Source organism: Garra rufa, chromosome 14 (genome assembly GCF_049309525.1).
Source record: "Garra rufa chromosome 14, GarRuf1.0, whole genome shotgun sequence".
In the NCBI taxonomy this organism is placed as follows: Eukaryota; Metazoa; Chordata; class Actinopteri; order Cypriniformes; family Cyprinidae; genus Garra; species Garra rufa.
The window spans coordinates 38,346,249-38,361,626 of NC_133374.1; the positions used below are offsets into that span (position 1 = coordinate 38,346,249).

General features: G+C 35.9%; 2 protein-coding genes across 2 annotated transcripts in view; one reads left to right on the forward strand and one right to left on the reverse strand.

The window, feature by feature from the left end:
• Window positions 1–572: 572 nt before the first annotated feature.
• Window positions 573–2,236, reverse strand: p2ry12 (purinergic receptor P2Y12). Its single transcript, XM_073818365.1, has one exon. The coding sequence runs from the start codon at window positions 2,234–2,236 to the stop codon at window positions 1,163–1,165; it is 1,074 nt and encodes a 357-aa protein (XP_073674466.1). The 3' UTR covers window positions 573–1,162.
• A 13,072-nt stretch (window positions 2,237–15,308) lies between these two features.
• igsf10 (immunoglobulin superfamily, member 10) overlaps window positions 15,309–15,378 on the forward strand; it is an 11,880-nt gene continuing 11,810 nt past the window's right edge. Inside the window, exon 1 of the mRNA XM_073817405.1 lies at window positions 15,309–15,371. Within this exon, the coding sequence (XP_073673506.1) occupies window positions 15,309–15,371 (63 nt within the window). The remainder of the gene's footprint in view (window positions 15,372–15,378) is intronic.

The following is a 15,378-nucleotide window of genomic DNA, read 5'->3' on the forward strand; positions in this document are numbered from 1 at the left end:
ATATATATATATATTTATAATATATATATATATATATATATATATATATATATATATATATATATATATATATATATATATATATATATATATATATATATATATATATATATATATATATTATATATATATATATATATATATATATATATATATATATATATATATATATATATATATATATATATATATATATATATATATATATTTACCTGTAAATACAGTGTAATGTCCAAACTGTTTTTACAATGTTTAAAGTGGCAGGCAAAAATAAATATTCTTAATAGGAATAAAACTGCTTTTTGAACTGTGCATAGCTGTAGCTATAATTAGGCATACTATGCTACTGTATTTTAATGTTGGTCATTATAGTGGTACTTGAGAGCCACATATTTTCTGAGGTGGTACTTGGTGTAAAAAGTTTGAGAACCACTGGTTTAAACCTTTAAATGTTTATGTATTTATTCTGGTTTATTGTTTAGATTTTATAATTCTTTTACTTTGTTTGCACTACCTAGGTGTTATGTTTTAGTCTTGAATGCATGACGTGATGGAATAACTTATGCCTTTAATGCTTTATTTTGATAATCCACATTAGACATTCTACTAATAGGTAACTTTGCAAGTACTCTCATTAGAGTATTAGTAAACTGTTAGGTTATGGTTAGGGTTAGTACAATAAGTTGACGTGTAGTTGCAAAATGACTATCATCAAAATAAAGTGTTGCCCCAATGTCTGACTCTGAGGTATGAGTTTGTTTAGGTACACTTTAAGACAGATTGTCTGCTGGCTCTCTTTCCTCCATGAAAGATTTGAATCAAGGATATGTTCTAAAACAGGGGTTTCCTGGAGGGCTGTTCCTGGAGATCTACCTTCCTGCAGACTTTAGTACCAGACCTGCTCCAGCACAGCTGTTTGTAATTATCAAGTCCCACCTAAGAGATTAATTAGCTGGTTCAGGTGTGTTTGATCAGGGTTGGAGCTGAACTTTGTAGGATGGTAGATCTCCAGGAACAGGGTTGGGCACCCCTGTTCTAAAACATTTGATTCACCCATGTAGCCGTTACAGCATGAAAATATGTTTAAACATTCATTAATAAAAAATTAAATTAATGTCAGTAAGATTATTAGTGTAGGAGAACCACAAGATTTATGTGTCCATCATGTCTGTGTGTTGCCCTGAGGAGTGCTGTTTGTGTCTGTCCCGAGCTCCCTGAGCGCCCTGCAGCGGCCTGGAAACAGACGCATGGTGTTAAACAACGAGCTCCTGAACGACTTACAGAGGAAGAAGTAGATGAGCGGATCCAGCACAGAATTAAGGGAGGAAAGCCACAGCGTGCTCTCCTTCAGCTGGAAGAAAAACAGCTTCTGCTGGCAATTGAACATGCGTCCTCGAGTCTGGCTAATGGTGTATGGCACTCGGGCGAAGTGGAAGGGAACAAAGCAAACAAAGAAGACCGCCAGCACCAGGAACACATTGGCTTGAATGCTTTTTTTCTGAGGGGCGTTCGTTCCAGGCCTTGCCTGGTGTTGAGCTCGTGTGCGGGCGTAAGACTTGTAGAGCTCTTTCGAGATGAGCGTGTAGCATACTATCACGGTTACAAGGTTTCCCCAGAAGATCACCTGGCACACATGGTTGACCAGCTCATGCCACTTCAGTCCCATCTCTGTCTTGAGGTCACTGCATTTAAAGCGGCTCGAAGTGTTGGGCCGGCTCGTCAGAATTACGTTAGGCAGTGTAAGAGCCAACAGCGATGTCCATATGAACCCCGAAAGGATCTTTCTGTATAGTAGACGTCTGGGGTTGGTCCCCACAAAGGGCCACATGGTCTTTCTGCAGCGGTCGATGCTGATCAGCCCGAAGAAGAGGATGCTAATGTACATGGTGAGGTAGAAGAGCACAGATGACACGCGGCAGACAAACACACGCTCGCGGTCTGATGCTAAGTTTGCATCGGAGAGGATCTTGAAGGGGAAGGTGAGGGTCATGATAATATCGGCCACTACAATGTTCTTCAGATAGATGATGAAGTGAGATTTACTGGGGATTCGGAGGAACACCCATGCTGCCAGGCTGTTGAGCAACAAGCCCAGGATGAAGAGGATGGTGTAGAGTAGAGGGAACACGGTTGTTTTTAGAGCGCTATCGCGTGAGCAGGCGTCTGATGACTTATTCCTGACGGTCTGGTTGGAGTAAATATCCGTGACGAGTGCCAGGGCTGTTGTGAGCTCCATGAATGCATAATTTCTGTCACATAAAACACACATAGGCTATGTTTAGAATAGCAGTACTTTAGACAATATCAGCCACACTTTTTAACACATTCTTCTAGACTCATACCCAGCTAGCAGTGTTTAATGTTCTGGTAATGTTTTCAGCAGCAAGTTCTATTTTAGTTCCCAGAATGTTCTGCTAAAAGGTAGGATAACAGTCAACATTGCATTTACAAATGTTTCTTGATAACACTGTTAGAACATTATCTTCTAACATTCTGAGAAAGCTTCTCATCACACTAGATGTTTGGTTGAAATTTAGTTTGAAAGTGAAAACCCAACCTTTGTTTGATGTCAAGCTTCAGCGTCATCAAATATCTCCAAAACAGCATTACCAGCTTCACTTATTATTAACCAGAATTTATTTCTGTCATACAGTTTCACAAGATTTTATTGAGAACTCTTTTATTGAGATACAGTTTGAACAGAGTTTTAGATGTTGATGACTGTTTCATGGTTTGGTTGGATGTCAATATTATGGTGAGAAGCATTTGCTTTAGTTGGGCTCTTTGACTCTTGACTCAGTGCTTTTCTTTAGCTGCTGTAACTATGTTTGTTATGGCAAAAGCATCAATAGAAAATGATGTGATCAGATGATGTTGGCTACTTGCTGATGTTAATAATATCATCATGTAATGATCTGATCTCATCTAAAGTCCAGTCTATACTATCAATTTCATATGAGTGATTGAGGTTGCAACAGCTTAAGATCCAGTGGTTTTCGAATCAGATAATCAGTATTTCTACGTCTAATATTTAAAACATATTGTTCACAAATACCTATAAATTACAAAATGCTTAGACACACACAGACATCAAGAATCAGTGTATGAATCTCAACAATGGTGACATGCTTCATGCCGCAATGCATTCTTAGAAGTCCTAGATGAGTTTTGTATGATGCACCCAGAATAATTTGCAGCATGATTCTTGATGCTTGTGTGACAAACGAGATTTTGTTTTTAAATCCTTGAAATGATCTGATTAAACTTCTGCTGAGTCTCAGTCTGTAGAACCATTGCATTGTTATAATAAATAATGTGCAACTAACACCATAAGGTAGACTGAATAAATTCAGATTACTACATGATGATATGAGGAACCATCAGCATGTAGCCAACATCATGTCTGATGATATGTTTACTTGCTGTTTTGCCATAATTAATGTAATTACAGCAATAAGAGAAAAACATCCAAAAGCTGAGAGCCAAAATGTGCAACTACAACACTACACTTATCACCATAATGATGACATTAAACCAAACTATTACTTTCAAATAGACACCAACAACTAAACCTCTGTTAATCTCAATAAGACAGAAATAAATACAATCTGGTTTATAATAAGTGAAGCTGGTAATGCTGTTTTTGGAGTTGTTTAATTAAGTTGGAGTTTAGTTTTTACTTTCAACCAAAATTTGACATTATAGGGTCCACATTGAATGTCCAATTGAAAGCTTCCCAATGAAATCTATAACAAAATGTTGAGGGGATAATGTCCTAACAATGTTATCAATAAACATTTGTAGAATGTTTTTAGACAATGTTGTCCTACCGTTTAGGAAACTATTCTGGGAACTAAAATAAAACTTGCCGCTCAAAACATCACTAGAACATAGCATAATGTTCTCGGAACATTCTTAGAACAAAAACTTGTTAGGTAGGTATTTTACAGTACAAATAATTTATTTTTATTTAGTTATTAGAAGCCAGTGCAAAAAAACTCAAACGACACCTTACTTCTAGTAACTAATGTTAGACGCAATATTTTTACTATTGTTTGCTAGTTTTGAATGCTGCTTGAGTAAAGTGACATTGTATTATTCAAAATGTAACACCTACCTCAACAAGATGCCAGGATAAAATGTGATGAGTTTCACTTGAAATAGGTCTAGAGTCACTTCATGCTTTTAGGAAAGTTGATTTTCGGGTCTTTCTGAAAGGAAATGAATCTTACTTTCTCCCTTCTGCTTTTTGTTTCCTGCCAAGCCATGCAGACACAAGGAGAAGTTTAAAACTGTCTAAAGCTAAGTTACGTTAACTGTGTATTAGTTCATCTTTTGTGCTGACCGAGCCAAACAGAGTTTGTGACTTAAAAACCACTGAAAAAAACAATGGTGAAACACATTTGACCTTATATATATAAATAAATGATTAATTTACAAAAAATAATTTTGCAGTGCAATTCAGTTTTTACTATCCATGTTGTTTCAAAGCATTTTGCCTTAAATGTCTTAAAGCACCAAGTGAGTAGGCAAAAACAACTGTGCCAAGGAAAAAAATGTTTAGGTAAAGGAAAAAACCTTGAGACTCAGCTGTGGGAACTTCATCCTCTGGCAGTGAATGAACATATGCTAAATATTATCCACTTACACTGTATGTGTAACAAGTCATGTTGAATAGATTCAATTATTGCTTCTCTCTGCACATTTTGGGTGATTCTCAAATGCATCAATTGTATTTTTGCATCCTTTAAACATTTATAGTCTTTCACACACATTCTAGTTCCAAAAAAGGCTTCAAGTAGAGTCTCTAAAATGTAAAAATGTCAGACTGATCAAGTTCTATAGGTTATACAGCTTTGCCAAAAGCTGGCAGATTTGGAGTGGATATAAGCATGTAGTTTGGGGTCTATGCTCACCTGACAGTGTTAATGGACCAGTGCAAATGGTTTTGAAATCCTAGTTGCTTGAAATAAATAATAATACCTTCTTTATAGTCACCTTTTACTGCACTCAAAGACACCTTCCAACAAAAGTCAATAAAATGCAGTCAATACAAAGCAAAAACAAACAAATCAAACAATCAAATCACTAAAAGCTATTCTAAACAAATACGTTTGTAATCTGAGCTTTAAACTGAGAAATCGAATCCAGTTGGCAGATATGCAATGGTAAAGAATTCCATCATTTTGGGGCTAAAGGCTCTAGTGCCAAAATAATTTAACTTGAAATTTGGAACAATCAACAGAACTGCATAAGATGATCTTAGAAAACATGATGGAATGGTCAGATAAATAAAGAGGAGCAAAATTATGAAGAGCTTTGTAGGTGGGCAATTTGAAATGAACACAATACACTACAGGAAATCAATATATCTAGAAAATGATAGGTGTGGTCAGAAGTCCTTACGGCTAAGTTCTGTAATAACTGCAGAAGTTATTTTTCAGGAACAGCAAATAAAAGTGAATTACAAAAAACAATCTGTGATGTTACTAAAGCATGAATAAGGACTTCAGTGCTATGCTAAGAAAGTGATGAACAGAGTCAAATGACAAAAATGCAAAACGTGAAGTATTATTAATGTGTGAACCAAAAGAAAGCAAACTATCAAATATAACATCAAATATAACTGAACAGTTATCAATAAGCAAAGAAAAGATTTTAGATAAAGTAGACCTAGACCCAACAAGAAGGACTTCAGGTTTGCTGGTATTGAGCTTTAAGCAATTCTTAGTCATACAAACAACCTGCAAACATTTAGTACATTTGAGAGGGGGGTGGCAAATAGGTTTTGTAGAAATGTACATTTGGTGTAAAAATGGAAATTAATACCAAAAGTACAACAAATATGACTAAAATATAAATAATAAATAAAAGCGGTCCCAACACTGACCCCTGTGGAACACAGTGAGTAACTGAAATGGGATCAAACTGTTTTCCATCATTGAAATAAGATGAAAACAAAGACGTACATTATCAACTACCCCATACAAGCCAATCGATCGAATAATACTGAATGACTAATATCTAAAAGAATAAAAATAGACAGAATCACCGGCAAGAATATCATATATAAAAAAGTACTCATAGAGGTCATTAATTTGAAGATGTGATTAAGTTGACTTGCTACTGTTTTTTCACAAATAAAAAAAGAAGAATTTGAGTAATAAAAATCCATTTTAATGATAAAGGAACAGTAGCAGTAGATAATTAATAATTTATTACAGCTGTAATAATAGGGCAAATTGAATGGACACAAGATTAAACACAATGGGTATAGATGAACAAATGGAGGACCTCATAATCATTTTAGTAATATAATCTACTGAAGGTAGCTCAAAATTAGAAAAATTACTTACAGTCCGACAGATTTGATTGTATCCAATTTGATTATCGCTAAACATTCAAGCAGAGTTGCGTAATTATTGATGTATGCTGTATATTAGATCTAAAGAATTTAGAAAAAGATCTACATTGAGTGGGAGAGAAGGAAATAGTATCAACAGTTTGTTAACAGTGCTAAACAAAGTATCAAATAATATTTGCATAGACAATTGATTTAGCTGCATTAAGTGCAGCCTTATACGAGACCAGATGTTCTGAGTACATCTGTTTATGCACTTCAAGAACAGTTCTTCTGCATAATCTCTCCAATCGATGACCCAGTGGCCTTTTGGTGATAAAGTTCAGAGGTACGCCAAGCTGAAGAATGAACAAATGAATCAATACAAGTTTGCACAGCAGCCACAATGTCAAGTACATGAGAAGAACTGTCATTTTAAAAATGTACCATATCGAATGTAGAATAATTAAAAGAGCATACAGAAAGGTCAGTCATTCCATCCAAAGCATTAAGATATATATTTTTGACATTACGAAATGAAACACAGCGTTGTGGTTTGACCTTTGCTAATGGAACAGAAATATTACAAAACACAAGCTTATGCACTGAAATAGGATATTATGTAAATGTAAAATTAGAAGACATGACACAAGAACAACACCCTCGGTTTAAAATATGATCTTTGTTATGTGTTACAAAATTACCAAACTGAACAAGGTCAGCACTATCCAAAACTACTGTATTAATATTAAAATCACATTCACATGATATTTGAAGGCAGAGCACATAAATCTGTTAACTTAGTAGAAATTTAGTAAAGAAAGTAGACAACGCAGATAAATTATGTGGTCTGTAAATCATTACATCAATAGTTGGAGGTGAATCTTTAAGTTGTACAGCCAAAAGATGATGGCTCAGAAATGGAAATTGGACATACAGTGCCTTGCAAAAGTATTCATACCCCTTCATTTTTGTCACATTTTGTTTAGTTGCAGCATTATGTTAAACTGCTTTTGATTAGTTTTTCCCCACATCAATTTACACTCCATACACCATAATAATGACAAAGCAAAAACCAGATTTGCAAATTTGACAAATGTATTAAAAATAAAACACTGAAATAAGTAGATTGCATAAGTATTCATACCCTTAACTCAGTCCATAGTTGAAGCAGCTTTACAGCCTCAAGTCTTTTTGGGTCTGATGTGACAAGCTTTGCACATCTGCATTTGCCAATTATCTGCCATTCTTTGCCTCACCTTTTCACCTCTCCATCTCTGTCAGCTTGGACATTTTCTAGAGTCCTAGTTGTTCCAGTCGTCTTCCATTATGGAGAATGCTTCTGTCAACCTTCAATGCAGCAGATTTGTTTCTGAACTCTTCCCTAGATCATCGCCTTAACACAAGTCTGTCACTGAGCTCTACAGGCAGTTATCTTGGTTTTTGCTCTGATCTGCATTTTCAGCTGTTAGACCTTTTCTGAGAGGTGTGTGTCTTTCTAAATCAGACTCATTCAAATGAATTTGCCACAGTTTAACTCCACTCCAAGTGTAGGAACATCTAGAAGCAATATGAATGCTCCTGAGCTAAATTTAAAGTGTCCCAGAAAAGGGTATGAATACTTATGCAACGGGATCTTTTCAGTTTTTTTATTTCCGAACCAGACCAAAGTAGACATATTTACAAAGTAGACATTTAGCAGATGCTTTTATCCAAAGCTACTTACAAAAGAGGACAATGGAAGCAATCAAAATCCACAAAAGAACAAGAATAGAGGGTGCAAGAGTTAGAGGGTCAAATAAAGATTGAAGAGATGTGTTTTTAGCCGATACTTGAAGATGGCTAAGGACTCATTCAGGAGGGTACATTTAATGTGAAAGTCCGTGAAAGTGATTTTGTGCCTCTTTGGAATGGCACAATAATGTGTCGTTCACTTGCAGAATGCAAACTTCTAGAGGGCACATCCAGATGGTATTGTTTGATTTAAATTGAAAAAGTCATTAGGCTTTTGCCAAATCTCAGTGAGACGCATAAATCCAATATACTGGTCTACAATAAATAAATAAATAAATACATTTACAGATAGTCTTGGATTAGTAGACCAAAAAGACAGAATTGCTCCAGGCTTAGCAGTACTGATTTGTATATTCCGATGAGATACACAGAAATTGTATTTTGGTCATCGTAATAAATCGAGATGATTAGACCAAGACAGTGGATGTTTGATTGAGGGCTTAAGTTTGCAGAGCTCCTTTGCCAAATACACCAGACGTGGAGCAGTGTCGTTCAAAATGGATGTCAGAATAATCCATAACAGCAGTCTGAGAAACCACATTGTGCATTGCCGTAATACCAAGACAGGCAAACCAAACAATGATGGAAGTCATTGAAGTTGAGGGAAAGGAGGATTCGGGAGACTTTGTCAAGTTTAGATCACTTCTGGGCACAAATTTGTCCCCAAAGTATGGATAAGTACTACACACACATCTTGGGTTTGTTTTTTAGTGACTATCCATAGATTTATACTGTACTGTATTTAAACTGTGTTTTCTATCTCTTACCCTGACTGTACCCTATGAACCTAACCCTCAAAGGAAGCTTTCTCCATTTTTAGATTCTCAAAACACTTTCAGTGTGATTAATAAGCTTTTTTATTCATTGAGACCAAAAATGTCCCCACAAGGACAAGGATTTTGGATATTGTCATCTTTAAATGGAACATTTTTCCCCGTAACGTAGGGCTCAACCCTGTTCCTGGAGATCTACCTTCCTGCAGTGTTTAGCTCCAACCCTGATCAAACACACCTGAACCAACTAATTAGGATCTGAAGGAGCACTTGATAATTACAGACAGGTGTGTTTGATCAGGGTTAGAACTAAACTCTGCAGGAAGGTAGACCTCCAGGAACAGGGTTGGGCACCCCTGACGTAGGGTATACCTGAACCACACTCTCACATCTGTTTACTATGACTGATTTGGGTTTTTGTCATCATTCAGATGACAGAGTTTGTGTCTATCTTTAAACTACAAGTCGGATCAGTAAGCATTTTGATGTATAACGTTTGTTATAGGCACAATTGAGAATTGCGTGGCAAGATCTGTAGTGACTAAATGGTATGCATTGCTAAAAAACCAATGACGTTAAAAGGTTAACTTACTTTGCAATTCTTCACACATGCTTTTTACACACTCTCTTAAATCTCCATGTTATAAAAGCAAAAATGGCCAAATCATTAAACTGTTGACAAAACAGACAGATTCTGCTAGGAAACCAGTTTCCTAATGTTTCTCAGATTTCCTACAACAGTTTTACCATCCACATGTGTGTAGTTGCTATTTAAACCTGAGTCACTGTCACACATCTGTATTACGAAAGCAGAATGAAACAATAATGTCTGTCACTCACAATGTTGATTTATTCATCTTTCCAAAATCTTGCCATTTTGTTAATGAAAATCAAGTTAGTGTAATTACACCTCTATTGCACGAACACACTAGTGTGAGTATTTCTGGCTTAACACTTATATCTTCCTCCATAATCAACATGTGCATCAACATGGTGCTGTAAATGCAAATAGCATCGGAACTTGTTTGGTGTCCTAACTGTGGTTAGAAGCATAGATTTCTATTAGTATGGTAACTGCTAACATGCAGTGCATTCAATATCTTAATTAATTAATATAAATACAAATGCCCCTTCCCTTCTTCTCTGTCTGCTTATAAGGCCTCAGAGTTCATTTTATTGTCACTGTCCATAAACTAACCCAGTAAGCCTTATTGAAATTAAGCCTTTTCTCCTATTCTATTTTTAATGAGAATTTATAGATTATATCAGCTTTATTTCTGTCATAATATGCTGCTGCCAGACAAACTGCTGAAATACTGGAAGTTTGTACAGAAAGGAAAGGAAACATTTGTCTTTTTCCACTGCCCTGTAGGAGGACATTTCATCCTTCTTTAAATAGACAATGCTGAGCTATGAAAGCATTGAATGAGTGACCTGTTCATGCACAAGATAAAGCAGATAGACTGTGAAAACAATGCATGGAAATGTTGCATAGAATTGGCAAATTTCAAAGCCTCCTAATGGTTAATGGATCCTCAGGATCTCATAACATTGCCCTGCAGAGCACATTTTCTCTGGCAGATGGTCAGACTAGTAAAGACACAGAAACCTGAATGAGTAGGCAGGTCTGTGTTTGTTCAGTGTTGGATTACTGCTTCTGCAAAAATGTTGGCAGCTCGCTCTATGAACAGATTTATTTTTCCATATACCCTTCTCTCTGCTCAACACAGACCAAAGTGTTGGACGGAGATTCTTCTTTAGTAATAACTGTGGTACGACTAAAAACAGAAGGTAAGAAAGGGGTCAAAATGTTTCCAACTCAGCATATATGTAACCCACAAAACCTCTTTTTGGCTGAAACCCAGTATACATATGCTTGTTCAGACTACCTTTAAATTTCAGACCTATGTACTGAGGTACAGTTGTGCTGATCATAGTGACAGCACAATAAATTCAGAGACTACATCGACTGCTGTAAATTACAATGCATACTTCATTCTTGGCAGCACCCATTTCTGAATGTTTCCTAATCAAACACACCTAATTCAACATATAAGCCCATTAGTACACTCCCAGAAAAAAAGGTACAAAACTGTACATTTTAGGGTACAAGTAACGTCACTAGGGTGGTACCCTGAAGGGTACAATTTTGTACCTCTAACTGAACATTTAAAACATGTTTTGGACCTATTGTGTACCTTCAAAGGTACCATTATATGTTTTGTTCCCCTAGGTACAAAATTGTAACTCTGCGGTAACTTTTTTTTGACAGTGTAGAGACTCCAAGAGCTGAAATCGATGAGTCAGGTAAGGAAAATATCCAAAATATATCCACTGTTGGTGTGCCGGCACACATGAGTATTTGTTAACATTAGTTAAGCTGCTTCACTTTGCTTCCCAGAAGGTAATTAAGTCATATGTCAGGAAAATACACAAAAGGGTTCCAAAAAAGAAATCTTTTAAAAAATATAGCTGAACATTTAACCATAGCAAAAGTTAATTCATGGCTGAAGTAACTTTTTTCATCTTAGTTTTTAGTGTTTATTTAAAATACAACAAATCCGCTATTATTTTATTCTCTAATCTAAATTGTTTTTTTTTTAATGTCTCATGAACAGCACTGCAAAAAAAAAAAAAAAAAAAAAAAAAGCTTTTCTTACTTAAATTTTTTGTCTCTTGTTTCCAGCCAAAATATCTAAATATTCTTAAATCAAGAAGGATTTTTTAGACGAGTAAAAATTATTGACTTGTTTTCAGAAAAAACAAGTCAAAAATAAGTGCTTTTTTGCTTGAAACAAATAATAATCTGTCAATGGGGTAAGAAAAATAATCTTGTCTTTTGTTTGAAATAAGATTTTTTTGCTTACCCCACTGTCAGAATATTTTGCTTGTTCTAAGCAGAAACTCACTTGATTTTGACAATTTTTTTCAGAAAACAAGATTTATTTTTATTTTTTTTACTTGTCTAGAAAATCCTTCTTGATTTAAGAATTTTTAGATATTTTAGCAGAAAACAAGTCGAAAAACATAAGTAAGAAAAGCATATTTTTGCAGCTGGTACAAAACACAGCAGGTAGAGTTCTTACTAAAACCAAGAAGTATGACCATATTAGCCCGGTTCTGTCAACACTGCACTGGCTCCCTATTAAACATTGTATAGATTTTAAAATCTTGCTAATTACTTTTAAATAGCCCTCAATGGTTTTGGTCCTCAGTACCTGAGCGAGCTCTTATCTCATTATAGTCCTTTACGTCCGCTGCGTTCTCAAAACTCTGGCCAGTTGGTAATACCTAGAATATCACAATCAACTGCGGGTGGCAGATCATTTTCCTATTTAGTGCCAGATCAATTGCCCCTGCAGTGATCTGGTTCCAGCCTGTATCCATGTCAAGACAGTGGGTCAGCACCTAGAGATGACCTCTACAGCCCTGAATGTCAGCGGAGAACTCACCATCTAGATGAGCCCCAGAGACAGATCCCCAGCGAAGACCTCGTCACCTAGATGGCACAAAACCACGAGAACAAGATGAGTCCTCTGCACAATCTGACTTTGCTGCAGTCTGGAATAAATTGCTGGTTTCGTCTTGCTAGAGAAAAACTGCCCCCCGACTGAACCAGGTTTCTCCCAAGGTTTTTTCTCCATTTTTGTCACAGATGGAGTTTTGGTTCCTTGCCACTGTCACCTCTGGCTTGCTTAGTTGGGGACACTTAATTTCCAGCAATTTTATCAACTCGATTGCACAGATACTATTTGAACTGAACTGAGATGGATGATGACATCACTGAATCAATGATGAACTGACTTAAACTAAAAAATGAAAAAAATGAGTGTTTACTATTGTCCATTATTGACACACTATTTTCTTATTTAATACTGTAAAGCTGCTTTGACACAATGAGTGTTGTTAAAAGAGATATATAAATAAAGGTGATTAATGACTTCATCTCTGTGTTTTTCTGGATGTCTAAATGTGTTTCTTCATCTGTTTGCCCACATTGTTTTGAACTATACTGTATAGCTGTGTGTTGCGATCAGGGCTGTCCCTCCACAGAGGTGGAGCCTGAGGCAGAGACGAAGAGTTGATGATCCCGAGTGACACCAAGGATCTGGAGGGCCAAGACAGAACCCAAGGCTCTGGCGACCAAGGCGGAGGCGGAGATCCAAAGGTCCACAGCGGATCTGGAGCGACAGAGGACTGAGGCGAAGCTGGAGGGAGGGAGGAGCCCAATGGAGCCAGTGGGACGGAGTGATGAGGTGCAGCTGCACTGTAAAAAATGATTGTGCCAATTAGTTATCACAACTTAACATTTTGAGTTAAGTTAACTTATCCGGATTTAACTTGTTGAGATAACTCAAAAATCTAAGTTGTTCTTGGTTGAACTTATTAGACTTAAAAGAATGAGTCAAATGAACTTATATATGTCAGTTAACGTAACTGCTTCAAACATCCGAGCTTTAAATAGTACAAATATGTGCAAATGAAAACTTATTAACATTTTATGATATCAATACATTTTAAAATTGTATTTGTATGCAATCAACTATTTTTTAATTTATTATGTTATTATTTTTATGCATTTCTACACTGTAAAAAACGATTCTAAGTTTTAGTCAGGTGGACAAGTGAAATCATGTCCTGTCAACTTGCAGTGTCTCACTACACAATAGGGTGAGTTATAACAACCTCAACTTGAAGATAAATTGAAAACTTTAAATAACATGTTTATACAACAACAAAACATAGGTTCTATTAAGAGAGGTGGGACATTCAATCACAAGCAAGTCTCAAGTCATATCCCAAGTCCTCAAAGAGTTAATGAGATAGTAAAGTGACTAATTAAATGATGATTGTGCATTAGTGATGAACACCTGCTGTTACTAAGAATTAAAGAGGATCAGATGTTGATGTTTTATTGGTTGAAATGGTGCTACCATCATAGAGATCTGTCTCTGCTTTAGTTGGGCTCTTGACCCTTGACTTATTGCATTAGATCTTTCTGTGTAGAAATGCATGTTGTATTCTGAAACAGAGAGACTAGTGTCGAATAGTGAGGAGAATTTAGCTGCTACACGTTTTTTCTGTCTTTATGTTTTACACAATCAACCCTGTGAAACTACTTTCACACAAAGGAAGTGCTGCTTAAACTGTTATTGTATGTAACTTTTAAATCTACAAAATGAATTTGTTGTCTAGTACTATTTAGACACTCAAAGACATCAAGAACCAGCATATGAATCTCAAAAATGGTGACAATCAACAAAATGCTTCATGCTGCAATGTATGTTGGGTAACACCATAGTAAAAAATCCCATAATGCAGTGTAGTCTGAAAAATTATTGTTACCACTGTTGAGGATTGTATGGTACGTGTTCATGTCTAAAATCCTGAGCTGAAACACTTCTTCTTTTTTTCTCAAAATTGAAGCATTTCAGTTGCATTTGTTTAATAAGACCTTTTTATATTTCTGTAATAGCTGAACGTCTATTAATAAAACAAAGTGAGGCAACTGTATAATGTTCATTTATCAGGAGTTATTTGTAGAAAGCGTAATAATCTGTTACTTCAAGGTTTGATTCAGCAGTGCACAAATGTCTGCTGTGAAACAATATTGCAACTGCTTAGAAACAGATTACTTTGAATTAGAAAACGAGATCAACTAAAGCAAGCCTTAACCACGATTATGGTGGCATAATTTTTTTATTTTTTTTTAAGTCACCATTGTTGAGATTCATATGCTGATTCTGTGTAAGTCTGGTTGACATCTTAAACAGTTTTTTTTTTTCATGAATTTTGTAAAGTTCTTTATATTATCTGACTGTCTCAAGGCCTTACTTGTTTGGTTTTACAGCGTAGTATTTCTATATCTTTGTAAAAGACTTCTTTGTATATGTTTAAGAAAAAATGCTTAAAATTGTAAGTTTGCAGTTGTATTGATTTAATGAAAAAGCTGGTTCCAGATAGATATCCAAAACTTTTAGTCAAAGTGATGAAGTCCAGTAAACTCAAATAGTTAAGTTACGATGTTGAGGAAAATTTGAATTTTGTGTCAGTTAAACTTGGTTCACGGTTGTGAAAACATGAAAAATTAAGTTCAACCAATATGTTTTTTAGTTGACTTAACTAAAAAAGTGAAATGCTTGTTAATTAATACAGTGTGTTGCCTCAATTTACTGCGTCTTTTAAACAACTACATATAAGTTAAGTGAACTTAACACATAGTGTTTGCTCAACTTAACTGAGTCAAAGCAACAAGATGACTTAACTAAGTCAAGTTGTGTCAACAAATCATTTTTTACAGTGTGGAAGAGTGGAGTCCTGAGGCGATGGCGGGACGACGACTGACCAATGCAAAGCTGGAAGAGTGAGGGAGCCTTGTGAAGCTATTGGGCCGATTGGCGATGGTGGAGACGGAGCTGAGAGCCGGAGTGGAGCCGCTGGGTCGGAGGGCCAAAAGTCAGAAAGTCAGTC